Below are 27,278 nucleotides of genomic sequence, written 5' to 3'. Positions count from 1 at the left end.
GGGGGGAGGGCAGCGATTTTTGGGGTGGGGGAAGCGATTTGTTGGGGGAGCAATTCTGGACTGGGGGGCAGCGATTTTGGGGTGAGGGGTAGCGATTATTTGGGGGGGGCAGCAATTACTTGGCTGGGGGGGGTCAGCGATTATTTGGGGTGGAGGCAGTGACTCTAGGGGAGGTGGGAGCAGCGATTTTTTGAGGGGGGCAACGATTTTTGAGGTGGGAGCAGAGTTTTGGGGGGGCAGCGATTATTTGGGGTGGGGGGCAGCAATTTTTGGGGTGGGGGCAGCAATTCTAGGTTGGGGGCAGCGACTTTTGGGGTGGGGGAAGCGATTTTGGGTTGGGGGCAGCAGTTTTTGGGGTGGGAGCAACAATTCTATGTTGAGGAGCAGCGACTTTTGGGGTGGGGGCAGCGATTTTGGGGTGAGAGGCAGCGAGTTTTGGGTTGGGGGCAGCGATTTTGGGTTGAGGGGCAGCGATTTTGGGTTGGGGGCAGCAATTTTTGGGGTGGGAGCAACAATTCTAGGTTGGGGGGCAGCGACTTTTGGGGTAGGGGCAGTGATTTTTGGGGTGGAAGCAACGATTCTAGCTTGAGGAGCAGCGACTTTTGGGGTGGGGGCAGCGATTTTGGGGTGGGGGCAGCAATTTTGGTTAGGAGCAGTGATTTTTGGGGCGGGGGCAGCGACTTTTGGGGCGGGAGCAGCGATTCTTGTGTTGGGGCCACGATTTTGGGGTGAGGGCAGCAATTCCAGGTTGGGGGGCAGCGACTTTTGGGGTGGGGGAAGCGATTTTGGGTTGGGGGCAGCAGTTTTTGGGGTGGGAGCAACAATTCTAGGTTGAGCAGCAGCGACTTTTGGGGTGGGGGCAGCGATTTTGGGGTGAGGGGCAGTGATTTTTGGGATCAGGGCAACGATTTTTGGTGTGGGGGGGCAGCGATTTTTGGGGTGGGAGCAGCGATTCTTGGGTTGGGGCCATGATTTTGGGGTGAGGGCAGCAATTCCGGGGGGGGGGGGGCAGCGATTTTTGGGTTGGGGGCAGCGATTTTGGGTTGGGGCAGCAATTTTGGTTAGGGGCAGTGATTTTTGGGTGGGAGCAGAGTTTTGGGGGGGCAGCGATTATTTGGGGTGGGGACAGCGACTTTTGGGGTGGGGGCAGCGATTTTTGGGGTGGGGTCAGCAATTCTAGGTTGGGGGGCAGCAACTCTTGGGGTGAGGGCAGCGACTTTTGGGTTGGGGCAGCGATTTTGGGGTGAGGGGCAGCGATTTTTGGGATGGGAGCAGTGATTCTTGTGTTAGGGCCACGATTTTGGGGTGAGGGCAGCAATTCTAGGTTGGGGGGCAGCGACTTTTGGGATTGGGGCAGCGATTTTTGGTGTGGGAGCAGCGACTTTTGGGGTGCGGGCAGCGATTTTCGGGGTGGGGTCAGCAATTCTAGGTTGGGGGGCAGCGACTTTTGGGGTGGGGGCAGCGATTTTGGTTGGGGGCAGTGATTTTTGGGGTGGGGGGGCAGCGACTTTTGGGGTTGGGGCAGCGTCTTTTGGGTTGGGGCAGCGTCTTTTGGGGTGGGGGCAGCGATTTTTGGGGTGGGAGCAGCAATTCTTGGGTTGGGCTCACGATTTTGGGGTGGGGGCAGCAATTCTAGATTGGGGGCAGCGATTTTTGGGGCGGGAGCAGCGATTTTTGGGGTGGGAGCAGCGATTCTTGGGTTGGGGCCACGATTTTGGGGTGAGGGCAGCAATTCTAGGTTGGGGGGCAGCGACTTTTGGGTTGGGGGCAGCAATTTTTGGGGTGGGGGCAGCAATTTTAGGTTAGGGGGCAGCGACCTTTGGTGTGGAGGCAGCGACTTTTGGGGTAGGGACAGCGACTTTTGGGGTTGGGGGCAGCAATTTTTGGGGTGGGTGCAGCAATTCTAGGTTAAGAGGCAGCGATTTTTGGGGTGGGGGCAGCAATTCTAGGTTGGGGGGCAGCGACTTTTGGGTTGGGGGCAGCGATTTTGGGGTGGGGCAGCGATTTTGGGGTGGGGACAGTGATTTTTGGGGTGGAAGCAACGATTCTAGCTTGAGGAGCAGCAACTTTTGGGGTGGGGGCAGCAACTTTTGGGGTGAGGGGCAGCGATTCTGGGGTGAGGGGCAGCGACTTTTGGGGTGAGCGGCAGCAATTTTTGGGGTGGGAGCAACAATTCTAGGTTGGGGGGCAGCGACTTTTGGGGTAGGGACAGCGACTTTTTGGGGTGGGGCAGCAATTCTAGGTTGGGGGGCAGCGACTTTTGGGGTGGGGGCAGTGATTTTTGGGGTGGGAGCAGCGATTCTTGGTTTGGGGCCACGATTTTGGGGTGAGGGCAGCAATTCCAGGGGTGGGGGGCAGCGATTTTCAGGTTGGGGGGCAGCGATTTTTTGGGGGGGACACAATTTTTGGGGTGCGGGAAGCGACTTCTTGGGTCACCCCATGTGGTCACTATCGTGAGAGGCTCTGGGGTCTCCGGTGTCACCAGGGTCCCCTACATGGTGGCATCTCCCATGTCTTGGTGCTCCAGGAGCCCTGGTGGTTTCATCCCCAGGCTGAGCTGCTGGGGTGTCCGTGTGCTTCCCAGCTCTCCTGGCTCCAAGGGCTCGGTCACCCCAACTTCCAGCAGCCCTCGATGCTTCTGCCTGGGCTCCCCTGGAGCTCGCGGCACCCCCAGATCCCTGGGATTTATTCCATCCCTGGGTCCCAGCATCCCAGTCATTAATTCCCTCTCTTGGCTCTCAGCATCTCTAGATCCAAGTGGTTTATTCCGTCTCTGGATCCTGGTGATTTATTCCATCCCCGGGTCCCAGGGATTTATTCCCATCCCTGGATACCAGCAGCCCTCGGTCCCTTTGATCTATCCCATCCCTGGATTCCTTTAATTTCTTCCCTTCCTGGAGCTCGCAGCATCCCTGCATCCCTGTGATTTATTCCCATCCCTGCATCCCTCTGATTTATTTCCATCCCTGGATCCCTTTGATTTATCCCATCCCTGGATCCTTTTGATTTATTCCATCCCTGTATCCCTGTGATTTATTTCCACCCTTGGATCCCTTTGATTTATTCCATCCCTGGATCCTGGTGATTTATTCCACCCCTGGGTCCCTTTGATTTACTCCATCCCTGCATCCCAGTATCCCTGGATCTAGTGATTTATTCCATCCCTGGATCCAGGTGATTTATTCTATCTCTGGATCTTGGTGATTTATCCCATCCCTGATCCCTTTGATTTATTCCATCCCTGGATCCAGCAGTCCTGGATCCCTGTGATTTATCCCATCCCTAGAGACCTTTGATCTATTCATTCCCTGGATCCCTGTGATTTATTTCTATCCCTGGATCCCTTTGATTTACTCCCATCCCTGGATCCCACTGCATCCCTGGATCCCTTTGATTTATTTCTATCCCTAGATCCCTGTTATTTATCCCATTCCAGAATCCCTTTGATTTATTCCATCTCTGGATACCACCACATCCCTGGATCCTTGTGATTTATCCCATCCCTGGGTCCCTTTGATTTATTCCCATCCCTGGACCTCTTTGATTTTTTTTCCATCTGTGGATCCTCATGATTTATTTCCACCCCTGGATCCTTTTGGTTTATTTCACTCCTGAAGCTTGCGATATCCCTGGATCCCAGGGATTTATTTCCCATCCCCGGATCCCTTTGATTTATTTCCATCTCTGGATCCCTTTGATTTATTCCCATCCCTGCATCCCTGTGATTTATTCCATCCCTGGATCCCTTTGATTTAGTTTCGTCCCTGGATCCCAGCATCCCTGGATCCCTTTGATTTATTCCATCCCTGGATCCCATCGATTTAGTTCCGTCCCTGGATTCCAGCATCCCTGGATCCCTTTGATTTATTCCCATCCCAGGATCCCTGTGATTTATTCCCATCCCTGGATCCCTGTGATTTATTCCCATCCCTGGATCCCTGTGATTTATCCCATCCCAGGATCCCTTGGATTTATTCCATCCCTAGATCCCTTGGATTTATTCCATCCTTGGATCCCACCACATCCCCAGATCCCTGTGATTTATTTCCATCCTCGGATCCCGCGGATTTCCTCCCACCCCTTGATTCCGACTCTCTCCGCCGCGTCCCCTCCCGGCCACCTCCTTCTCCTCCTCCTCCGGGATTTGGAATCCGGGCAGGAGGTGACGATGAGGGGACCGCATCCTGCTTGGAGCCCAACCCTTCTTGGCTTCGGTGCCTCCCAACCATGCTCCGCTGCTTGCTCCAACGAGCCACTCACCTTCCCAACTTGGAAAAGGGGGACAAGCAGAGCGATCCCGTGGCCAGCTTGACCTTCCGAGGTGAGGGAATCCCAAATTTTTTGAGCTGGGAGGAGCAGGATTTGAGTTCTTGGCTGCTTTGGAGACTCTTTTCCAGCAAAACCCGGTTTCTCCGGGGCGTCCGGCCAGGACGTACGTCCTGGCCGGACGCCCCGGAGAAACCGGGTTTTGCTGAGCTCCATCCTCATCCTAAATCCATGCGAAATTCCTTTTCTCACACTCTAGGAATGGGATTTAGAGCTTCCATGGCATCTTAAAGGGTTGGTGGATCCCAACGAGGAGCAGGACCTGGGTTGCTGCACCCTTGGGTGCTCTTGGAAGCGCTGGAAGATCCCGTTCCCTAAGAGATTTATCCCAAGAGTGGGAATTAGGGGTGGGATTTAGCGCTGGAACCCGGTGTGATGTCATCTAAAAGGGTTGAGGTGGTGGTGAACCCCAACTCTTGGGCTCTTGGGGCTTTGCTCTAATTAAGGGTTTTAATTAACGATGGGAGATGGATATGAAGAACCCCGTATCCAAGTTTTTTACCGGAGGATGGAGATCCTGGACAGGGCGTGCAGCTTTGGACCTCGAAAGCGCCGGTGGGGAGGATGTCCCAGTTATTTTGGTGGTGGAAAAAATGTCTATTTTTAGAAAGCACCAAAAATAAGGAAAGGAAAGGGATGAGCGGCTCCTGCTCCGGCTTTTCCTGTCCTGCCTGGGTGGGAATGGGGCTGCTCCCAGCTGTCCTCATGCCCCACCACCTTGGGGACCCCTGGTGGCTTCATCTCATGATGGTTCCTCACCCAGGGTGGGATCCATCCATCCATCCATCCATCCATCCATCCATCCATCCATCCATCCATCCATCCATCCACCCACCCATCCATCTCCAAAGCTCTCATTGGCCAAACCCACGATGGGTTCTCATCCAACGTGGTCTCCATCCATCCCCAAAGTTCTTGTGGGCCAAACCCCCGTGATGGTTGCTCACCCAAGGTGGGCTCCATCCATCCCCAAAGCCAAATCGTGATCCCAAGGAGACTCCAAAGCTCTTCATCCTGGGAAAATGAGGCGTGAGCAGGGAGTGTGATTTAAATCGAGGGTGTTGGACATCTTCCCAGCTTGGTGATGTTGTGCAGGGGTGGTGATGGAAGCTCTGCCTCCCTCCTGGTCCCGGTCCGACTCCCGCTTGGAACTGGATCTTAAAATCTGGAGTAGGAGAAGATGGATTTAGTGATGCTGAAACCTAGAACTTAAGGAGGAGATGGGGAGGGCTTTGGGGTCTCCTGCGCCGTCCGTGTCCACAGGGCCGGTGTCCCCCGGGCTTTGAGTCACCGCTATTGTTCGTCTCTTCCTTTTCCTCTTCCCCCCCTGGTCCCTCCCGCAGGGGACGTGGCCTCGGCCAGGAACTTGGACTGGTTTTGGAGTGGAGATGTTGGGGGGCTCCTGGAGACCCCTGGAACTGGGGCATCTTTGGAAGGGCTGCAGCCCCCCAGCACTGGGTCTCCTTGGATGGAGCCTCCCAATCCCAGGGCTCCTCAGGAAGGGATGGAGACCCCCAACTTCAGCGCTCTTTGGGCTTGACCCCCCAGACCCAGGGATCCTCGGGAAGGGTTGGAGCCCCCCAACATTAGGGATTCCTTGGGAAGAGTTGCAGCCCCCCAACATCAGAGATTCTTGGGCTTGATCCCCGGGAACCAGGGCTCCTGAGGAAGGGATGGAGCCCCTCAACATTGGAGCTCCTTGGCTGGGACCCCCCAATCCCAAAGCTCCTCAGGAAGGGCTGGAGCCCCCCAACTTTCCTGCTCTTTGGACTTGACCCCCCAGAACCGGGGCTCCTCAGGAAGGGATGGAGCCCCTCAACACTGGGGCTCCTTGGTTGGAGCCCCACAAGACTGAGGACTCCTCAGGAAGGGTTGGAGCCCCCCAACATCAGAGCTTCTTGGGCTGGACCCTCCAGAACCAGGGATCCTCAGGAAGGGATGGAGACCCCCAATACCAGGGCTCCTTGGTTGGAGCCCCTCAACATTGGGACTCCTTGAGGTGGGGCCTTCCAGAACCTGGGTTCCTCAGGAAGAGCCGGAACCTCCTCCCTGCCCTGCTTCTGGGGAAACTGAGGCACGGCCCGTCGAGAGGACTCACCTGGAGGTTTCCAGCAAGGCTTGTTGGAGGCCCTGGACCAGGTTGCCCAGAGAGGTGGTAGCTGCCCCATCCCTAGAGGGGTTCAAGGCCAGGCTGGACGGGGCTTGGAGGAATCCAATGGGAGGTGTCCATGGCAGGGTTGGATCTGGATGGGTTTGAGGTCCCTTCCCACCCAAACCATTCCATGGTTCCATGAAGCCCGCCTGATCCACGTCCGTTGCTCCCTGCAGGGGTGAAGAAGAGGACTAAAGTCATCAAGAACAACATCAACCCTGTATGGAACGAGGTGAGTACGTCCCCATCCCTGCAGGGGGCAACCAGGTGTGGAGGAAGGTGTGGGTCTCACCTGCAAGGGACCCCAAGTTCAAGAGGTGCCACCATACAGAGGGACCCTAAGCCCAAGAGGTGGTCATCCCATAGAGGAACCCCAAGCCCAAAGAACCTCAAGTTCAAGAGGTGCCACCTCACAGAGGGACCCCAAGCCTGAAAGGCTTCACCCCACAGAGGAACCCCAAGTTCAAGCGATGCCGCCTCTCAGAGGAACCTCAAGCCCAAGGGACCCCTAATCCAAGAGGTGCCAACCCGTAGAGGAACCCCAAGCCCAAGGGACCCCAAGTTCAAGAGGTGCCACCTCTTAGAGGAACCTCAAGCCCAAGGGACCCCCAGTTCAAGAGGTGCCACCCCACAGAGGAAGCCCAAGCCCAAGAGATGCCACCTCTCAGAGGAACCCCAAGCCCAAGGGACCCCAAGCCCAAGAGGTGCCACCCCACAGAGGGTTTGAGGATGATCCCCATCCCAAGCAGTTTCGGAGCTGAAGTCCTCAGCTCTGGCCGTGGAGCAGCGGATCCTGGGCAGGGACCTTTGCTCCAGCCTCTTCCCCTTCCATCAAGATCTTATCGGGCTCGTTAAAACGAGCTGTTTAAAAACATCGCAGCTGGAGGGGAAACTGAGCGTGTTTTGCTCATCAGCCGGGCCCAGGGGAGGAGGTTTCTTAAGCTCCTTCTTCCTTCTGACCCTGATCCATGAAAACTTGGGTCTAAACTAAGGAAAAAAGGGGCTTTGTGGACAAATTCATACTGTTCGGGTGCTGCGTGCCGGCTCCTCTGGTGTTCTCCTTCGCTTTTAATCCATGGGGAGTGGAGAAACCTTTGCCTGGGGGACGTTTCTCTTGAGGTTCTACCAGAAAATGGTGCTGAGCTTTGAGCTGCCGTGGCAAAGTGAGCCTGGGGTTGGATTCTCCACCTCCAAGAGCCTTTAAAGGTGCTGGAGTCAACCACTGATCCTGGCTCCTCCTCCACCTCCCCAGGGCTTCGAGTGGGACCTGAAGGGAACTCCTTTGGACCCCAACACTGAGCTCACCGTTGTCGTCAAAGACCATGAGACTGTGGGGAGAAACAGGTAGGAGAAGCGTTGGGTGCTGGACAGGAGTCCCTGCTCCCACCCAGCTCGTCCATCCCCAAGGATTTGAACAACGGGGCTGGGATGGGGTGGTGAGGACTCTTGGTTCTGTTCAACACCAACATGGTTTAGTGTTTGATAGGAATGGTTGGACTCGATGATCCGGTGGGTCTCTTCCAACCTGGTGATTCTATGATTCTCTGATTCTATGATTCTCGGTCCAGTGGGAAGTGGGGTTGGAACTGGATGGGCTTTAAGGTCCTTTCCAACCCAAACTGTTCTATGATTCTGTGGTTGTTATTGATGCTCTGGATGAAGGAATCAAGTAGTTTTGTAGATGACACCAAGCTGGGAAGGAAGTGTTGGTCTGCTTGAGGGCAGGGAGGATCTAGAGAGGGATCTGGCCAGGCTGGATCCATGGATGGAGGGCAGGGAGGATCTAGAGAGGGATCTGGCCAGGCTGGATCCATGGATGGAGGGCAGGGAGGATCTAGAGAGGGACCTGGCCAGGCTGGATCCATGGGTGGAGGGCAGGGAGGATCTAGAGAGGGATGTGGCCAGGCTGGATCCATGGCTGGAGGGCAGGGAGGATCTAGAGAGGGATCTGGCCAGGCTGGATCCATGGCTGGAGGGCAGGGAGGATCTAGAGAGGGATGTGGCCAGGCTGGATCCATGGCTGGAGGGCAAGGAGGATCTAGAGAGGGATCTGGCCAGGCTGGATCCATGGATGGAGGGCAGGGAGGATCTAGAGAGGGACCTGGCCAGGCTGGATCCATGGCTGGAGGGCAGGGAGGATCTAGAGAGGACCTCCCTGGTCCTGCTGGTGGGGGTGGGGTGGTGGGAGGCGAGAGCTGCATTTCTTGGCTGCTTTGCTTAACAGCCAAGGACCAAACCTAACATCTGAGGAGCTCACAAGGGGCCTTTGTGCCCAGAGCTGCCCAGGGAGCAACGCCGGCAGTGATGGGATCTTGGCTGGTGATGGGACCCTTGGCTGGTGATGGACCCTTGGCCAGGAAGGTGTGCGACGGCGTCCAGGCTCCTTTCCTGAGCACGATGGAGCTGGGAAGGGTGGTGTTTGCAAAACAAACGCTCTGGAGTGGTTTCCTTCCTCACGGCACCTCCTGGTGCCCCTCGCTCCGCACGGGATGGAGATCTCCATCCTCATGGCATCTGCATTAGGATGAGGTGCAAAAGCACCCGGTGATGCCGCCTCCTGAGCACCCTCTGGCCTCCCCAAGGCTCCGCTGGCCAGAGTCGCTGCTCAGACAGGAGAAGAACGATAGGAAGTGATTTATTTTTGGGCAGCGAAGGGTGGGAAGGTGCTTTCGTGCTTCGGTCAGGAAGGATCCGGTTTCCAAGGCTGGAGCCAAGGCTGGATGGACTCTTCAGCCGGAGGTGGGGATTGGGTCCCATCCAGCTCGGTGGTGGCGTCACGTGTCTATAAATAGCGGGGGAGAAAGGTCCTGGCTCGTGGCGCAGGAAGACGTTGTCTGCTGGGCGGGGAGAGCTGCTCCACTGAGACCCAGGGAGGTTCTTCTCCCTCTGGCCTCGGCCCTGGGGAGACCGCTCCTCGAATCCTGGGGTCAGTGCTGGCCCCTCCCCACAAGAAGGATGTTGAGGCTCTGGAGCGAGTCCAGAGAAGAGCAACGAAGCTGGGGAGGGGCCTGGAGAAGAAGAGGAGCGGCTGAGAGAGCTGAGGGGGGTTTATCCTGGAGAAGAGGAGGCTGAGGGGAGACCTCATTGCTCTCTGCAACTCCCTGAGAGGAGGTTGTGGAGAGGAGGGAGCTGGGCTCTTCTCCCAAGGGACAGGGGACAGGACGAGAGGGAATGGCCTCAAGCTCCACCAGGGACATCAGATGGTCTCCTCTCCATCTGCATTGTCTTCCCTTGGGAAGAAAAGCACCCCTCCCACCCCTGCCATGGGCACTGCAAGGAGTAGAGGCAGCAATTAGTGGTGGCTGGTTATTAACACCCCCGTCTGGGCTGCTGTCGCCCTCAGAAATCATTGAATCATGGAATGAGTTGGGTGGGAAGGGACCTCAAAGCCCATCCAGTTCCACTCCTGCCGTGGGCAGGGACACCTCCCACTGGATCAGGGGCTCCAAGCCCCCTCCAGCCTGGCCTTGAACCCCTCCAGGGATGGGGCAGCCACCCCTGCTCTGGGCAACCTGGGCCAGGGCCTCCCCACCCTCCCAGGAGAACATTTCTCCCCAAGATCTCATCTCAATCTCCCCTCTTGCAGCTCAAAACTATTCCCCCCATCCTGTCCCTCCCCAGCTCTCCTGGAGCCCCTTTCCCTACTGGAAGCTGCTCTAAGGTCTCCTTGGAGCCTTCTCTTCTCCAGGCTGAACAACCCCAACTCTCTCAGCCTGGCCTCCTACGGGAGGTTCTCCAGCCCTTGGATCATCTCCGTGGCCTCCTCTGGCCTCGCTCCAGCAGCTCCAGGTCCTTCCTGTGCTCTTCCCCTCCAGGTTTCTGGGAGAAGCTCGAGTGCCCCTGCGAGATGTCCTCTCCTCGCCCAGCCTGGCGGCCTCTTACAACCTCCCCTTGCTGGACACCAAGAAGCAGAGCACCGGGGTGAGTGCTTGTGTGGGACCAGTACGTTTCTAGTTAGAGACCAGTTTGAGCATTGTCCCTGCCAGCTGCAGCTCCAGTTTGACACTGGTTTGAGGAAGATCCCTACCAGTAACATCTCCCAGTTGGAGACCAGTTTCAGCAGTGTTCCTGCCAGCTGCAGCTCCCAGTTTAAGACCAGTTGTCCCACCCTGGGCTCCTTGGCTTTGAGTTTTACCTTCCGATGACCTGGAGTGGGGTCATCAGGAAGCCCCTTGGTCCCTGTGCTGGTGGGACTCATCTCCTCCCATCCCAGTAGCACCCTCTCCTCACCTTGAAGCTTGGGAAGAGCTTTTCTGGGGACACTGTGGTGGGAGATGGGTCAAACCTCTTGGCAGGGTAGATGTTGGCACCCATGGGACAGAGATGGCTTTTCCGATGTCCTACCCCTTCCTCTCTGCTCCTGGTGGATGCAGCATCCAGCTCCAGCTCAGAACCACCTCGAGATGCCACCTAGTTTCATGGGGACCAGGTGGTCACCCTACACATCCCCGTGGACACCTCTTCTTCCCATCTTGATCTTCCTCCTCTGACATCACGGGTGGCATCAACACCAAAGCTCTGGCCCCAGGAGACCCGTGTGACAGGGATTTGCTTTCTACTAGGTTTTCCTTTCTTCCAGGCTTTCCTCATGCTGCAAGTGTCCTACATCCCCCCACCAGGAGCTGCTCCCATCTTCCCTCCTCCGGCTCCTGCTGAGCCGGCGCCGGCTGCTGCGGAGCCCGATGCGGTCACCGGTAACCAGAACCCTTCGTGTGTGGCATGGAGGGGACACGTTCCCCAGAGCTTCACGTCCTGCCAAGCTCAACCCTTCACCTTGAGGTCCCACCTTGCTCCTGTTCTCCATCCTCTTTCTTGTCCCACGCAGAGACGGCTGGAGAGGAGGAGACAGAGGATCAGGTGGTGACAGGAGATGAGACGGAGCCTTCCTCCTCCTCCTTGGGGCCACCGGGCTCTGAGCCACCGTCCCTGCCCCGCAAGCCCCCTGTGCACCACGTCCAAGGGCTGAAGCGGAGGAGGAGCTCGCCCAAAAAGCCTCTCTCCAACAAGCCACAGGACTTCCAGGTGAGGAGAGGCTGGTGGGGATGAGATCTTCTCCTGAACCCACCACCCTGTCCTTCTGGGGGTGTTTATCCCCCCGAGGTGCCCGTCCCAGGGTGGGACCAAAACTGGCGTTAACTCCAGCTGGAGGCCAGTTCCAAGTGGTGTCCCCAGGGCTCAGGGCTGGGTCCTGTTCAATGTCCTTATCAATGACCTGGATGAAGGCATCGAGGGCACCCTGAGCAAGTTTGGGGGTGACACTGAGCTGGGTGGAAGGTGGATCTGCTGGAGGGTTTTGAAGTTCTCCAGAGGGATCTGAACAGGCTGGATCCATGGGCTGAGACCAACGGGATGAGGGTTAAGGAGGCCAAATGGTGGGTCCTGCCCTTGGGGCACAACAACCCTGAGCAGCTCCAGACTAGGAGAAGTCTGGCTGGAAACTGCCTGGAGGAGAAGGACCTGGGGGGGTTGGTTGAACAGGAGCCATCAGGGGCCCAGGGGGCCAAGAAGGCCAAGGGCATCTTGGCTTGGATCAGACCCGGCGTGGCCAGCAGGGCCAGGGAGGTTCTTCTCCCTCTGGACTCGGCCCTGGTGAGACCGCTCCTCGAATCCTGGGGTCAGTGCTGGGCCCTCCCCACAAGAAGGATGTTGAGGCTCTGGAGCGAGTCCAGAGAAGAGCAACGAAGCTGGTGAGGGGGCTGGAGAAGAAGAGGAGCGGCTGAGAGAGCTGGGGGGGTTTATCCTGGAGAAGAGGAGGCTGAGGGGAGACCTCATTGCTCTCTGCAACTCCCTGAGAGGAGGTTGTGGAGAGGAGGGAGCTGGGCTCTTCTCCCAAGGGACAGGGGACAGGACGAGAGGGAATGGCCTCAAGCTCCACCAGGGGAGGGTCAGGATGGACGTTAGGGAAAAATTCTTTACAGAAAGGGTGACTGGTCCCTGTCCGAGGCTGCCCAGGGAGGGGGTCGAGTCCCCTTCCCTGGAGGGGTTTAAGGGCCGGGTGGACGAGGCGCTGAGGGACATGGGTTAGTGATTGATGGGGACGGTTGGACTCCATGATCCGGTGGGTCTCTTCCAACCTGGTTATTCTATGACTCTATGATTCTGGTGACCCATCGGCCTGTCCTACATCCCATCCCAGATCAGGGTGAGGGTCATCGAGGGCCGGCAGCTCCCTGGGGTCAACATCAGGCCCGTGGTGAAGGTGACAACTGCCGGGCAGACCAAGAGGACGAGGATCCGCAAAGGCAACAGCCCCTTCTTTGATGAGGTGAGGAGAGGTTCCCTGCTCCTGGGCAGGAAAGGCTTGGAGGTGACACGGGTTGCAGACCTGAGTGATGGAAATCCCAGCGCAGCCCAGAAGCTGGGATGTGGTGAGGGTTCCTGCGGTGGGAGAGAAGCTCAGATATTTGCAAGGCACAGTGATCCCTTCAGGAGATTCAGTGATTCCTTCATGGAAGGTTCATCCTAGTCACCTTCCCAAGATGACCTGGAGTGAGTCCAGAGAAGAGCAACGAAGCTGGGGAAGGGGCTGGAGAAGAAGAGGAGCGGCTGAGAGAGCTGGGGGGGTTTATCCTGGAGAAGAGGAGGCTGAGGGGAGACCTCATTGCTCTCTGCAACTCCCTGAGAGGAGGTTGTGGAGAGGAGGGAGCTGGGCTCTTCTCCCAAGGAACAACTAACGGGATGAGAGGAGATGGCCTCGAGCTGCGCCAGGGGAGGTTTAGATCAGATTTTAGGGAAAATTTCTTCACTGAAAGAGTGGTGAAGCCCTGGCAGAAGCTGCCCAGGGCAGTGGTGGAATCTCCCTCCCTTGAGGGCTTCAAAACCCATGTAGATGTTCAGGACATTGTTTAATAGGCGCTGTGGTGGTGTGTTCATGGCTGGACTTGATGTTCTTAGAGGTCTTTTCCAGCCTAAACCATTGCATGATTCTAATAGAACCTTGTAGTCATCGAAGTTGGAGAAGACCTCTAAGATCATCTAGTCCAACCATCAACCCCACCGTGCCTACTAAACCATGGGGTAGGGTTAGTCATGGGGTTGGGAGAAGCTGGGATGCCTGAATGTGCCCTGGGGGGAGGTCGGGGCAGGTCTCTGCCTCACCCCATCACCCCTATTTCCTCCAGACCTTCTTCTTCAACGTCTTCGAGTCACCAGCTGAGTTGTTCGACCTGCCCATCTTCATCACGGTGAGCTGCAGTCAATGGCCTCCCTGCCCATCGGGAGGTCCAGGCTGAGACTTGGGGCCATCATCGTGGCCTCCTTCCAAGGAGAACATCCCCTTGCTTCCCAGAAGGGGATCCCAAGGAGGTTCTCCACCCTGGGAGGGGTTTGAGTGGGATTACCTCTTTCTCCTCATTTCCACCCCCAGGTTGTGGACTCACGGTCATTCCGGACGGACTCAGTGATCGGGGAATTCCGGGTAAGGCCACTCTCTCCCCTCTTCCCCTCCATCTTCCACCACGCTGACCTTTGAGGTGAATGCTAACGTTGCTTCTCCTGCTGTTCCTCAGATGGACGTCGAGACCGTTTACTCGGAGCCAAGTGAGTCGCTCTGGGAAAACCCTGTTTTTTGGGTCAAAAGGAGGGGAAACGTGTGCTGTATCCGTCATCATCACCCATTCCTCTTCCCTCTCCCAAGACCCGTGTCCTTGAAGGCTTTCAAGTCATTGTGCCACCAGCTCGGTGGGAGAAAGCCCCACCAGCTCAGCCCAAATCACTTATTTTGATCTCAAGCCTGGTTCCTTATTTCATCTTTTATCTTCTATTTTATCTCCAAGAAGGGTTTGAGATCTACACGGCAAATCCTTAACATGCATGAAGTTTTGGTCAAGCCTGAGCTGGGACCAGATGATCTTTGTAGGTCCTTTCCAAGTGGAATAGTCCATTCTGTTCCATTTCATTCCATTCATGGAATCATAGAATGGGTTGGAAGGGACCTCAAAATCCATCCAGTTCCACCCTCTGCTGTGGGCAGGGACACCTCCCACTGGATCTGGTTGCTCCAAGCTCCGTCCAACCTGGCCTTCAACTCCAGGGATGGGGCAACCTGGGCCAGGGCCTCCCCACCCTCATCGTGCACTGGCCCGATTTTTTTTTAATTAGAAAAACCCAACCAACAGTGTCTTTGAAGGCATCTCCCTTCATGCCTGAGGCTCTTGATCTCTTTGTCTCCTCCAGAACATGCTTTTCTCAGGAAATGGCTGTTGCTTTCCGACCCAGAGGACTTCTCTGCAGGGGCCAAGGGCTATCTGAAAGTCAGCCTCTTCGTGCTGGGGCCTGGAGATGAAGCTCCTGTGAGTGTTGTCCTGGTTATGATGGCGGGGGGACCTTCCAACCATGGTCCTCCACCACCCTGGCCCATCAAACCTGTTCCCAGGGAAGCTGCAGCTTTGATCTTCCCCCATTTTGGGGGTCGAAGTCCTGGGGTTTGGGGTCTTGGTGCTCATCTCAGGACTTTTGGGAAGCTTGGTTGTGTTTTCCCCTTGTCCTTCAGCTGGAGAAGAAGGAGGTTTCTGAAGACAAGGAAGACATCGAAGGCAACCTCCTGCGCCCCACTGGGGTCACCTTGAGAGGAGCTCACTTCTGCTTGAAGATCTTCAAAGCTGAAGACTTGCCCCAGAGTAAGTGTGACCTTTGCTGGGCTGGAGCGTGAAGGATCTGGCCCTTGGAGCTGCAGTGGGTTGCAGTGTCTCAGGAGAGGACAAGGTCATGGATGAGGAGCTTTATCCAAAGCCTTGGTCCAAAGACATTGTAGATACTGGTCCAGTCATAACTGGGTGATACATCAGTTACTGGAGCAAACTGGTTTAACCTTCATGCTCCTCCCCACCCGGCTGGTGGGACAAAACTCTTGGAGAGCCAGGACCATCCAGATGCTACCAGCTTCCATGAGCTTCCAGCCTCTCCTTCTCCTTGCAGTGGATGATGCCGTCATGGACAACGTCAGGCAGGTCTTCGGCTTTGAGAGCAACAAGAAGAACCTGGTTGATCCCTTTGTGGAAGTCAGCTTCGCGGGGAAGACGGTGAGTGCTTGGAGAGGGGCAAACCCTCTGGGTCTTCGGGGTTGGAGCAGGAGCTGGACATGGGGACAATGTCCTGGCGTGGGGAAAAACTGGTTCTTTGTTCACTGGAGTCATCAAAGGTCCATTCGCAAAGGTCTCATCGGTCCCAGTCAGCCACCATGTAGCTTTTGGTCCACAGCAGCACTCAAGGGCTGGAAGTCTCCTTTGCCCATAAATCTTGCCCTGGGGACAATGTCCAGGGAGGGGACAGAGGCTTGGGACAGGGTTGTCCAGCCCGGAGAAGAGGAGGCTCCGGGGAGACCTTAGAGCAGCTTCCAGCGTGGGAGATTGTGATGAGATCTTAGGGAGAAATGTTCTCCTGGGAGGGTTGGGAGGCCCTGGAAGAGGTTTCCCAGAGCAGCGGTGGAGTCTCCGTCCCTGGAGGGGTTCATAAAAGGTGTAAATGTGGCACTTCAGGGCACGGTTTGGTTGGCGTGGTGGGGTTGTGTTGGTGGTTGGGCTTGGTGATCGAGGTCTTTTCCATCCTCGCAGCTCTGAGCTGTGAGCACTGGGGTAGCACTGACTTTTCATCCCCCATCTCGCCCCTCCAGCTCTACTCAAGGATCCTGGAGAAGAACGCCAACCCGCAGTGGAACCAGAGCCTGACGCTGCCGGCGATGGTGAGCATGGGTGTCCCCATGGGTTTCAACCCACCTGACCCCACCACACTCACCGCTTCTCTCCCTGATTCTTTTCCCAGTTCCCTTCCATGTGTGAGAAGATGAGGATCCGTGTGACTGACTGGTGAGCAGGGATGGGCATCGAGTGCACTCTTAGCAAGTTTGGGGATGACACTAAGCTGGGTGGAAGCTGGATCTGCTGGGGGGTCAGGAGGCTCCAAAGGGATCTGAACAGGCTGGATCCATGGGCTGAGACCAATGGCAGGAGGGTTAATGAGGCCAAATGGCGGGTCCTGCCCTTGGGGCACAACAACCCTGAGCAGCTCCAGCCTAGGAGAAGGCTGGCTGGAAACTGCCTGGAGGAGAAGGACCTGGGGGTGTTGGTTGAACAGGAGCCAGCAGGGGCCCAAGAAGGCCAAGGGCATCTTGGCTTGGATCAGAGCCGGCGTGGCCAGCAGGGCCAGGGAGGTTCTTCTCCCTCTGGCCTCGGCCCTGGGGAGACCGCTCCTCGAATCCTGGGGTCAGTTCTGGGCCCCTCCCCACAAGAAGGATGTTGAGGCTCTGGAGCGAGTCCAGAGAAGAGCAACGAAGCTGGGGAGGGGGCTGGAGAAGAAGAGGAGCGGCTGAGAGAGCTGGGGGGGTTTATCCTGGAGAAGAGGAGGCTGAGGGGAGACCTCATTGCTCTCTGCAACTCCCTGAGAGGAGGTTGTGGAGAGGAGGGAGCTGGGCTCTTCTCCCAAGGGACAGGGGACAGGACGAGAGGGAATGGCCTCAAGCTCCACCAGGGGAGGGTCAGGCTGGACATTAGGATGAAATATTTCCCAGCAAGGGTGATTGGTCCCTGTCCGAGGCTGCCCAGGGAGGGGGTTGAGTCCCCTTCCCTGGAGGGGTTTAAGGGCCGGGTGGACGAGGTGCTGAGGGACATGGGTTAGTGATTGATGGGAATGGTTGGACTCCATGATCCTGGGGGTCTTTTTCAACCTGGTGATTCTATGATTCCATGGGCAACCCTCTTGGCCTACATCATGATGACATCACGGGGTGTTTTGCAGGGACCGTCTGACCCACAACGATGTCATCGGCACCGCCTACCTCTGCATGTCCAAGATCTCGGCCCCTGGTGGGGAGCTGGAGGGTAAGGACAGGCGCTGGGGTGGAGTTTGGGGTGCATGGATGTGGAGGACGCTGCACGCTCATGGCTGGAGGCTGGTGGTGGCTTTGAGGATGTCACAGCCAGGCTGATGGCATGGCCACATGGAATGGGCTGCTGGGGGCTGCTCCATAGACTGTTTTGGTTGGGAAGGGACCTCAAAGCCCAGCCAATTCCACCCCTGCCATGGGAAGGGACACCTCCCACTGGATCAAGTTGCTCCAAGCCCCATCCAACCTGGCCTTCAACACCTCCAGGGATGGAGCATCTGTGGCTTCTCTGGGCAACCTGAGAAGCTCAGCTCTCTCAGCCTGTCCTTGTAGGGCAGGTGCTCCAGCCCTTAGACCATCTGTGGTGTGTTTTCTGGTTGGACTTGGCCCCTCCAGGAGGCCGGGTGAAGATCTTTGGGGCATCCCAGAGGATTTGCTTCCTCTTTGTTGCTGTGCAGAGGTGGTGATGGAAGATTCCCTGTCCTACCTGTGTGTGTCCCCACTGGTGGCTCCTCCTCAGGTGACATTTAGGGGCTCTCACAGGGTGGAAGGCAGGTTCAGGTCCATCTTGTGCTGAAGATGTTAAGTCCCAGAGGGTTTCTGAAGCCAAGAACCACCATGGAGTCACCAGCAGGGATCAGCTTGGTGACGCTGGCCGTGTCACCTGTACCAGATGGGAGGACAGGGAGCTGGGACACTCATGGAGCTGCTGGGAGTTGTGACAGGGCCAGGAGCAGAGGTTGCCCTAACCTGCATGAACATCTCCTGCTGCTAATGGGCTTTGGTGGCATCTGCAACCCCACCAACACTTCTTGCCCTGCTCCCTTTGCTTTGTGCATCTTGGAGGTTCTCAGGTGCTCTGCAGCCCCCTGTCCCACCACGAGCTCACCCAGCACTGCCCGGCTCCGCATGCAGGGTCCAAAGTTGGGGTGCAGCACCTTCCTCCACCCCATGTTTGTGTGTCCAGCCCCATCTTCTCCAGTTGAGGTGCCATCTCATGGGCTGGTCTGGACAGAGAGAGAGAGAGAGGAGGAGGCTGCGAGGGGTCTGCACGGGACCGGCACAGCCCACCCCACCACTGAGACACTCTGGCTCCCAAGGAGGTGCTGGAGAAGTGTGGATTCCATGATTCCACCCAGCTTTTCGACATGTGGATCATAGAAGATGGTTGGAAAAGAACTCTAAGATCATCCAGTCCAACCGTGTCCCCAAGAGCCGTACCTACATGTGTTTTGAACCCCTTCAGGGATGGAGACTCCACCGCTTCCCTGAGCAGCCTCTTCCAGTGCTTCAGCACCCGTTCCATGAAGGAATTCTTCCTAATATCCAACCTAAACCTACCCTGGTGCAACTTGAAGGATTGTCCTTGAGGGATGCTCCAGCCCTCCTGTTTCACACCAATCCCATGGCCTCTGTGAGGACAACAGGACAATGGAGTGACCTCCTACTTTCTCTCTCTGTCTGAAAAGCCCGTGAGAACATCCATCCCCGTTTCCATAACCCTCCATCGTCTCCTCACCCTCCTCTTCCCACCTTTCCTAACCTCTTCTCCATTTCTTTGTGCCTCAGATGAGTTTCCTGCCCTCGCGAAGCCCCTGAAGGCCTCAGACCGTACGTCCCCTCAGTCCTCTTGGCTTCTGCTCACGGCAGGCGCAGGTGCCCTCAGGGCTGGGCACCTTGGTGGGAAGGAAGGATGGTTCCCACCTCCCTGCTCCGGCACGGCCTCCTCCTGCCCTGGGGGAGCGGGGAAGGGGTTTGGGATGTCCGTGTCGAGCAACGAGGTCTTTGTGGTTGAGTGCATGTTGTGCACTGAGCCAGCTCAAGGAGCAACCACCTCAGGAGCTCAGAGTAGGACACAGCAAACGATTTTGGCCCCATCGCTGCTCCTTCTACTCGAGGGTTCGTAAAACCGAGCTGTTCTCTTGCGAGCTCTCCTTGAAGGGGAGCACGGGGCCAGTTCCTAGGCTGGTGTCCACTTCCTGCGCTGGTTGGTACCAGCAGAGTGATGTCCTCCAGTGGGGACCTTTCCTAAGACTGGGAAGCTCTGTGGCCCCTTTATCCACCTTATCCTTCTCCTACAGAAAGGTAGGTGGTGGTAGGACCCAAACTGGGTGAAACCCAGCATTTTGGAGGCCTCCAGCAGCATAAGGTCGCAGAATGGGTTGGGTTGAAAGGGACCTTAAAACCCATCCAGTTCCACCACCTGCCATGGGCAGGGACACCTCCCTCTGGATCAGGGGCTCCAAGCCCCATCCAACCTGGCCTTGGACACCTCCAGGGATGGGGCAGCCACCCCTGCTCTGGGCAACCTGGGCCTCGGCCTCTCCACCCGTATCATGAAGAAATTCTTCTTAATGTCTCATCTCAGTCTTCTCCTCTCCAGTTTAAAGCCATTCCCCTCATCCTGTCACTCCAAACCCTTGGAAAATGTCCCTCCCCAGCTCTTCTGGAGCCCCTTCAGGTTCTGGAAGCTGCTTTAAGGTCTCCTTGGAGCCTTCTCTTCTCCAGGCTGAACAACCCCAACTCTCTCAGCCTCCTACGGGAGGTTCTCCAGCCCTCACATCATCTCCGTGGCCTCCCCTGGCCTCGCTTGACCAGCTCCATGTCCTCCCTGTGCTGAGGACTCCAGAGCTGGACCCAGGACTCCAGGTGGGTCTCCCCGAGCGGAGCAGAGGGGCAGGATCCCCTCCCTGGCCCTGGTGGCCACGCGGCTCTGGATGCAGCGCAGGACACGGGGGGTTTCTGGGATGCGAGCACACGTTGCGGGCTCTGTGGAGCTTCTCCGTCACTTTTCATGCACACGGTCCCTATGGGCCACGTTCTCAAGGTGCCCTCAGGGCTTTCTAACCGCTCTTCTCCCCTGTGCTCCTCAGTGGACGATGGCCTCGGGTTCCTGCCGACCTTCGGTCCCTGCTACATCAACCTCTACGGGAGCCCCCGGGAATTCACCGGCTTCCCCGACCCTTACGAGACCCTCAATTTGGGAAAGGTGACCTTGACTTCTTGCCAGCACCACCTAAACTCCACCGCCACCTCCTCTTCTGGCTGCTATTAACCCAAACCGGCTTCGTTATCAGCTGCCTTTCCTGCCCTTGGCTCTTCCTGCTGGCTAAAGACCTCCTGACCTCTGCTGCCCACCCATTCTCCACCTTTGGAAGCGCTTGCAGAAGCACCTTGCCTGGTCTTGCTTCTCCGCAATGAAGTTCTCTGCAAGTAAAAGCAGAGAGGAAGGGGCATCAAGGTCCTGACGCCTCTTCCTGCTCTACCCCAAGGGCGAGGGAGTTGCGTATCGCGGCAGGATCCTGGTGGAGCTGGAGACCAAACTGGTGGAGCATGTGGAGCAGAAGGTGGAGGATATTTCTGCAGATGACATTCTGCGAGTGGAGGTAATGGGATCTCTGTGGCGTTTTTAACCTAGTGGGCTCTGGGATTGGCCCTCTGGCCATGTGAGAATCATAGAATCACCAGGTTGGAAAAGACCCATTGGATCATCAAGTCCAAACATTCCACCAGGCACTAGGGAAGAGCTGTGGGTGTTGGTCCTGGGTGATGAAGTGGTTGGTTTGGTCCTGGGTGGTGTCCCATGAGCAGTGGAGGGGTTGGTTTGGTCCTGGGTAGGCAAAGTCCTTTGAGCAGTGGAGTGGTTGGTGGATTCTGGGGGTTATCTCCTGCTGCATTTCCATCCCAAGGTGTCCAGCTTGCTCCCTCTGAGCTGCTGTGTGATAGAGTGGACACGGAGGTGTGGGAGATTTGGTTCAACAAGACCCTATTGCCAACTTGAGGGCCATCACAGATGTTCTTTTGCTCATTTAGAATCATAGAATGATAGAATCACCAGGTTGGAAAAGACACCCCAGGATCATCGAGTCCAACCATTCCCATCAATCACTAACCCATGTCCCTCAGCACCTCGTCCACCCGGCCCTTAAACCCCTCCAGGGAAGGGGACTCAACCCCCTCCCTGGGCAGCCTCGGACAGGGACCAATCACCCTTTCTGTGAAAAATTTTTTCCTAATGTCCATCCTGACCCTCCCCTGGTGGAGCTTGAGGCCATTCCCTCTCGTCCTGTCCCCTGTCCCTCGGGAGAAGAGCCCAGCTCCCTCCTCTCCACAACCTCCCCTCAGGGAGTTGCAGAGAGCAATGAGGTCTCCCCTCAGCCTCCTCTTCTCCAGGATAAACCCCCCCAGCTCTCTCAGCCGCTCCTCTTCTTCTCCAGCCCCCTCCCCAGCTTCGTTGCTCTTCTCTGGACTCGCTCCAGAGCCTCAACATCCTTCTTGTGGGGAGGGGCCCAGAACTGACCCCAGGATTCGAGGAGCGGTCTCCCCAGGGCCGAGTCCAGAGGGAGAAGAACCTCCCTAGACCTGCTGGTTCTTGAGGTTTAAGCTGCATTTTTCAGGGGAAGTTCTAGCCTTCTCCTTGGTTGGGCTTCTTCTAACATCCCACCCCAAAATTCCCTGGTGGCAAGTTCTACTTTTCTTCCATGCAATAAAGTTTCCCACCTTGGAGGTCTCCTTGAGCTGGGACAGTGGAGGGCCTGTCCAGAGGGTGGTGGTGGTGTCTCCACACGGACACCACGGTGGTGTCTCCTGTTCCTCCTGCAGAAGTACCTGCGCCGTCGCAAGTTCTCCCTCTTTGCCGCCTTCTACTCAGCCACCATGCTCCAAGATGTGGATGACGCCATCCAGTTTGAGGTCAGCGTCGGCAACTACGGCAACAAGTTCGACACCACCTGCCTGCCCTTGGCCTCCACCACCCAGTACAGCCGGGCCGTCTTCGATGGTGAGCGACACGGGGGTGACCAACCACGGGGACGGGCTGCTTGGGGAAGGTCTGGAGCCTCCATCCTTGGAGGTATTCAAAACCCAACTGGATGTGGTCCTGGATAACCTGCTCAAGGTGTCCTTGCATGAGCAGAGATTGGATCAGATGAGCTTCAGAGGTCCTCGCCCATCTCAGCCTTGCTGTGAAGTGGGATTATCGCCCATAGCAGTGATGGCTGCCCTATCCCTGAAGATGTTCAAGGCCCGTGTGCTCTGTTGCACATGGGTTTGGGGACCATAATCTTCATCCTCTTGCCGCAGAAGAGCTAAGTGATCTTCTGCGTGGAAGCATGGATCTGCTGGAGGGTCGGGAGGCCCCAGAGGGATCTGAACAGGCTGGATCCATGGGCTGAGACCAACGGGATGAGGGTTAACGAGGCCAAATGGCGGGTCCTGCCCTTGGGGCACAACAACCCTGAGCAGCTCCAGACTAGGAGAAGTCTGGCTGGAAAGTGCCTGGAGGAGAGGGACCTGGGGGGGTTGGTTGAACAGGAGCCAGCAGGGGCCCAGGGGGCCAAGAAGGCCAATGGCATCTTGGCTTGGATCAGAGCCGGCGTGGCCAGCAGGGCCAGGGAGGTTCTTCTCCCTCTGGCCTCGGCCCTGGGGAGACCGCTCCTCGAATCCTGGGGTCAGTTCTGGGCCCTCCCCACAAGAAGGATGTTGAGGCTCTGGAGCGAGTCCAGAGAAGAGCAACGAAGCTGGGGAGGGGGCTGGAGAAGAAGAGGAGCGGCTGAGAGAGCTGGGGGGGTTTATCTTGGAGAAGAGGAGGCTGAGGGGAGACCTCATTGCTCTCTGCAACTCCCTGAGAGGAGGTTGTGGAGAGGAGGGAGCTGGGCTCTTCTCCCAAGGGCCAGGGGACAGGACGAGAGGGAATGGCCTCAAGCTCCACCAGGGGAGGGTCAGGATGGACAGCAAGAAAAAATACTTCACGGAAAGGGTGATTGGTCCCTGTCCGAGGCTGCCCAGGGAGGGGGTTGAGTCCCCTTCCCTGGAGGGGTTTAAGGGCCGGTTGGACGAGGTGCTGAGGGACATGGGTTAGTGATTGATGGGGATGGTTGGACTCGATGATCCAGTGGGTCTCTTCCAACCTGGTGATTCTGTGATTCTGTCATGGGCTTCTGCCCAAGGCCAGATGCTGTGCTGCCCACCTTCATCTCCATCCTGGCCCTGAGGGGTGGGGTCATCCCAATCTCACTGCTGTGTTGTGACCTCCAGGTTGTCAGTATTACTACCTGCCCTGGGGCAATGTGAAGCCTGTGGTGGTCTTGTCGTCCTACTGGGAAGATATCAGCTACCGAACTGATGCTCAGAACCTTCTCCAGCACGCGGCAGACAGGCTGGTGAGTGCTGTGGGGGCAACGAGCGTTGTCCACCTCCTTTCTGCATCCTACCTGGGAGGAGAGGGGAGGGGGTGGAGGTCATCTACAGGATGGGTTGAGGTTGGAGTTGGAGGTGTTTAAGAGACGGGTGGATGAGGTGCTGAGGGATGTGGTTTAGTGATTGATGGGAACGGTTGGACTCGATGATCCTGGGGGTCTTTTCCAAACTGGAGATTCTATGATTCTATTCTATGATTCTATGACCCAAGGCTGGAGTTTTTAATCATGACAAGCAGCCCCAGGTGCTTGCTGGGAGGCTCCTGGATGTGGGGTGGAGTGGGATGCCCGGGACTGTCCTCGTTCTACAACTCCTCCTCCTCACCTATCATGCAGGAAGCAAACCTGGAGAAGGTCCACCTTGCCCTCAAGGCCAACCGCTCGCCAAGTGAGCTGGACGTGCTGGGTTCCCAGCTGATGGAAGACGTCATCGCTGACTGCAGGTATTTTGGGCCAGGGTGAACTGTGAACCTTGTCATGGTGGTTATGGCAAGAGAACTTCTTTATCTTGGAAGAGACAACTTTTTCTTTGGTGTTTTTCCTCCAAAAACCACGAGGGGTTGGCTGTTGTTTCCCTCAAAGGTCTCCGAGCCAAGGCACCGAATTGAAAAGGTGACAGGACGATCTGTGGTTCTAATGCAGGTTGGGTGGAGAACAGCTTGGGAGCAGCCCTGAGGAGAAGGGCTTGGGGCGCTGGGGGAGGAGAAGCTCAACAGGAGCCACAACGTGCGCTCGCAGCCTGGAAACCCCCCGTGTCCTGGGCTGCATCCAGAGCCGCGTGGCCACCAGGGCCAGGGAGGGGATCCTGCCCCTCTGCTCCGCTCTGGGAGACCCACCTGGAGTCCTGGGTCCAGCTCTGGAGTCCTCAGCACAGGGAGGACATGGAGCTGGTGGAGCGAGTCCAGAGGAGGCCATGGGGATGATGTGAGGGCTGGAGAACCTCCTGTAGGAGGCTGAGAGAGTTGGGGTTATTCATCCTGGAGAAGAGAAGGCTCCAGGGAGACCTTAGAGCAGCTTCCAGTAGGGAAAGGGGCTCTAGGAGAGGTAGGGAGGGACTTTTTAGAAGGGCCTGGAGTGACAGGATGAAGTGAATGGCTTTAAATTGGAGAGGGGAGGAGTTAGATGAGATCTTAGGGAGAAATTCCTCTGGATGAGATGGGGGTGGCCCTGGCCCAGGTTGGATGGAGCAGTGGTGGCTACCCCATCCCTGGAGGGGTTCAAGGCCAGGTTGGATGGGGCTTGGAGCCCCTGATCCAGTGGGAGGTGTCCCTGCCCATGACCGGGGGTGGAACTGGATGGGCTTTGAGGTCCCTTCTGATCATTCCATGATTCTATGAGGACACCCAGAGGGTTGTTCCACCGTGTGTGAGTGTTCTGTGTCCAACATCTGGACCAGATGCTACAGGGCTCAGGGACCTGGGGTTGTTCAGCCTGGAGGAGAGGAGGTGAGGTGAGACCTCATCGCTGTCTACAACTGCCTGGAAGGAGGTTGTGGTGAGGTGGGTCACTTCTCCATAGTGACAAGTGACAAGATAAGAGGGAAGGGCCTCAAGTTGCCACAGGGCAGGTTCTGATTCGACATCAGGAAATATTTCTTCATGGAAAAGGTTCTGAGGCCCTGGCAGAGGCTGCCCAGGGCAGTGGTGGAGTCCCCATCCCTGGAGGGGTTTAGAAGCCAGGTAGATGAGGTTCTCAGGGCTCTGGTTCAGTAGTGGACAGGGATGGTTGGACTCGATGATCTCAGAGATCTTTTCCAAACAAACAATTCTTTGATTCCTCCCGTGATGCTCCAAGGCCTGGTCCCACAGCCAAGGAGATTTCAGAGGGATGGGACAACCCTTCACCACTCTCCAGTGCTTCCCCATCCTCCTCCAGGTCTGGACCTCTCTGGTGAAATGGTCCCAACTTTGAGTGTGGTTTCAAGCTCCTTTGCTCTTGGCCTTGTTGCTAATTCCTTGGGAACTTGCTGAAAAGGAGGAAAAACCCACAACAAAGGCAGCAGAACCCCCATGAGAAGATGAATAAGGTCCTAAGGCCATGTCTCTGTCTGTCCCCACAGCCTGACCTTGCCCGATGTCCTGGGGAAGCCGTCCAGCACCCACCTGGACCAGAACATGTACCGGTTCCGCAGCACCAACCTGGAGCAGATCGTGAAGGCAGCTCTGAAGCTCAAGCATGAGGACGCGAGCCTCTTGGTGGCCCTGGAGCAGGCAGAGGACTGGTTGTCCAGGCTGAAGGCCATGGCGGAGGAGGTAATGATGCTGTGGTGGTGGCAGGAGCCGTTCTTCGCCTTGGGGGGGCTCATTCCCTGCCCAGGGAAGCGGTGGAGCCTCCACGCTGGAGGTGTTCAAGGAACGTGTAGATGTGGCACTTGGGGACACGGTTTAGCAGGCACGGTGGGGTTGGGCTGATGATTGGACTGGATGATCTTAGAGATCTTTTCCACCCTTAATGATTCCATGATCTGGTAGAGGGTAGGGAGGATCCAAAGGGATCTGAACAGGCTGGATCCATGGGCTGAGACCAACGGGATGAGGCCAAATGGCGGGTCCTGCCCTTGGGGCACAACAACCCTGAGCAGCTCCAGCCTAGGAGAAGGCTGGCTGGAAACTGCCTGGAGGAGAAGGACCTGGGGGTGTTGGTTGAACAGGAGCCAGCAGGGGCCCAGGGGGCCAAGAAGGCCAAGGGCATCTTGGCTTGGATCAGACCCGGCGTGGCCAGCAGGGCCAGGGAGGTTCTTCTGCCTCTGGACTCGGCCCTGGGGAGACCGCTCCTCGAATCCTGGGGTCAGTTCTGGGCCCCTCCCCACAAGAAGGATGTTGAGGCTCTGGAGCGAGTCCAGAGAAGAGCAACGAAGCTGGGGAGGGGGCTGGAGAAGAAGAGGAGAGGCTGAGAGAGCTGGGGGGGTTTATCCTGGAGAAGAGGAGGCTGAGGGGAGACCTCCTTGCTCTCTGCAACTCCCTGAGAGGAGGTTGTGGAGAGGAGGGAGCTGGGCTCTTCTCCCAAGGGCCAGGGGACAGGACGAGAGGGAATGGCCTCAAGCTCCACCAGGGGAGGGTCAGGCTGGACAGCAGGAAAAGATAATTCCTGGCAAGGGTGATTGGTCCCTGTCCGAGGCTGCCCAGGGAGGGGGTTGAGTCCCCTTCGCTGGAGGGGTTTAAGGGCCGGGTGGACGAGGTGCTGAGGGACATGGGTTAGTGATTGATGGGAATGGTTGGACTTGATGATCCAGTGGGTCTTTTCCAACCTGGTGATTCTATGATTCTATGAGTTGGGAAGACACCATGTTTTGCTGTTGGATGTTGAAGTTGAGCCTTGGTCATGGTAGAACTTTACAGCGTGGCCAGGAAACCTTCAACCAAAGCTGCTGCACCAACCTGGGCTGACTGGGAAGAACAAGGCTTGGAGAAACGTGAAGTTGCTCTGTCCTGCCCAGACCCAGATGAGATCTGAACCCGCTGAGATGGGGTTTGGGTCAACAAGTCTCACTTCATGGGCTTGGGTTGGCAGTGGAACTTGGGGGGTGGCTGCTCTCCAACCTCTTGCATCCCTCCGTGACTGATGTGCTGATTTGGAACCACCTTGGTTGGACACTGTGCCTTTTGTCTTCTCCAGCCCCAAAACAGCCTGCCCGACATCGTGATCTGGATGCTTCAGGGAGACAAACGTGTTGCCTACGCCCGTGTGCCTGCCCATGAAGTCCTCTTCTCCAGGAACATCTCCGGCTGCTGTGGCAAGAACTGTGGGAAGCTGCAGACCATCTTCCTGAAGGTACTTTGGCTTT

The 27,278-nt window shown here is 56.8% G+C and overlaps 1 protein-coding gene across 6 annotated transcripts in view; it reads left to right on the top strand.

Annotated features, from left to right (window-relative positions):
* The window catches only part of DYSF (dysferlin), a 95,682-nt gene that overhangs the window by 2,303 nt on the left and 66,101 nt on the right, over positions 1 to 27,278 (top strand). For 2 of the 6 annotated variants that reach the window (XM_069856596.1, XM_069856595.1), the window contains exons 1-24: positions 4,211 to 4,321; positions 6,655 to 6,710; positions 7,731 to 7,822; positions 10,294 to 10,399; positions 11,058 to 11,172; positions 11,304 to 11,500; positions 12,615 to 12,743; positions 13,600 to 13,662; positions 13,845 to 13,895; positions 13,987 to 14,017; positions 14,654 to 14,769; positions 14,970 to 15,096; positions 15,395 to 15,498; positions 16,089 to 16,157; positions 16,238 to 16,281; positions 17,210 to 17,292; positions 18,867 to 18,908; positions 20,171 to 20,286; positions 20,570 to 20,683; positions 21,900 to 22,077; positions 23,334 to 23,458; positions 23,831 to 23,937; positions 25,554 to 25,746; positions 27,110 to 27,265. In XM_069856596.1, the coding sequence (XP_069712697.1) occupies positions 4,228 to 4,321; positions 6,655 to 6,710; positions 7,731 to 7,822; positions 10,294 to 10,399; positions 11,058 to 11,172; positions 11,304 to 11,500; positions 12,615 to 12,743; positions 13,600 to 13,662; positions 13,845 to 13,895; positions 13,987 to 14,017; positions 14,654 to 14,769; positions 14,970 to 15,096; positions 15,395 to 15,498; positions 16,089 to 16,157; positions 16,238 to 16,281; positions 17,210 to 17,292; positions 18,867 to 18,908; positions 20,171 to 20,286; positions 20,570 to 20,683; positions 21,900 to 22,077; positions 23,334 to 23,458; positions 23,831 to 23,937; positions 25,554 to 25,746; positions 27,110 to 27,265 (2,508 nt within the window). In that variant the 5' untranslated portion in view covers positions 4,211 to 4,227. Of the gene's footprint in view, positions 1 to 4,210; positions 4,322 to 6,654; positions 6,711 to 7,730; positions 7,823 to 10,293; positions 10,400 to 11,057; positions 11,173 to 11,303; positions 11,501 to 12,614; positions 12,744 to 13,599; positions 13,663 to 13,844; positions 13,896 to 13,986; positions 14,018 to 14,653; positions 14,770 to 14,969; positions 15,097 to 15,394; positions 15,499 to 16,088; positions 16,158 to 16,237; positions 16,282 to 17,209; positions 17,293 to 18,866; positions 18,909 to 20,170; positions 20,287 to 20,569; positions 20,684 to 21,899; positions 22,078 to 23,333; positions 23,459 to 23,830; positions 23,938 to 25,553; positions 25,747 to 27,109; positions 27,266 to 27,278 lie in introns of those variants that run through there. The other 4 variants (XM_069856598.1, XM_069856594.1, XM_069856597.1 and 1 more) reach the window with 3 other exon arrangements.

The sequence above is a fragment of the Phaenicophaeus curvirostris genome, chromosome 4 (assembly GCF_032191515.1).
Source record: "Phaenicophaeus curvirostris isolate KB17595 chromosome 4, BPBGC_Pcur_1.0, whole genome shotgun sequence".
In the NCBI taxonomy this organism is placed as follows: Eukaryota; Metazoa; Chordata; class Aves; order Cuculiformes; family Cuculidae; genus Phaenicophaeus; species Phaenicophaeus curvirostris.
The sequence above is the reverse complement of the archived record's forward strand: the minus strand, read 5'-3'. Positions and strand labels throughout refer to the sequence as shown.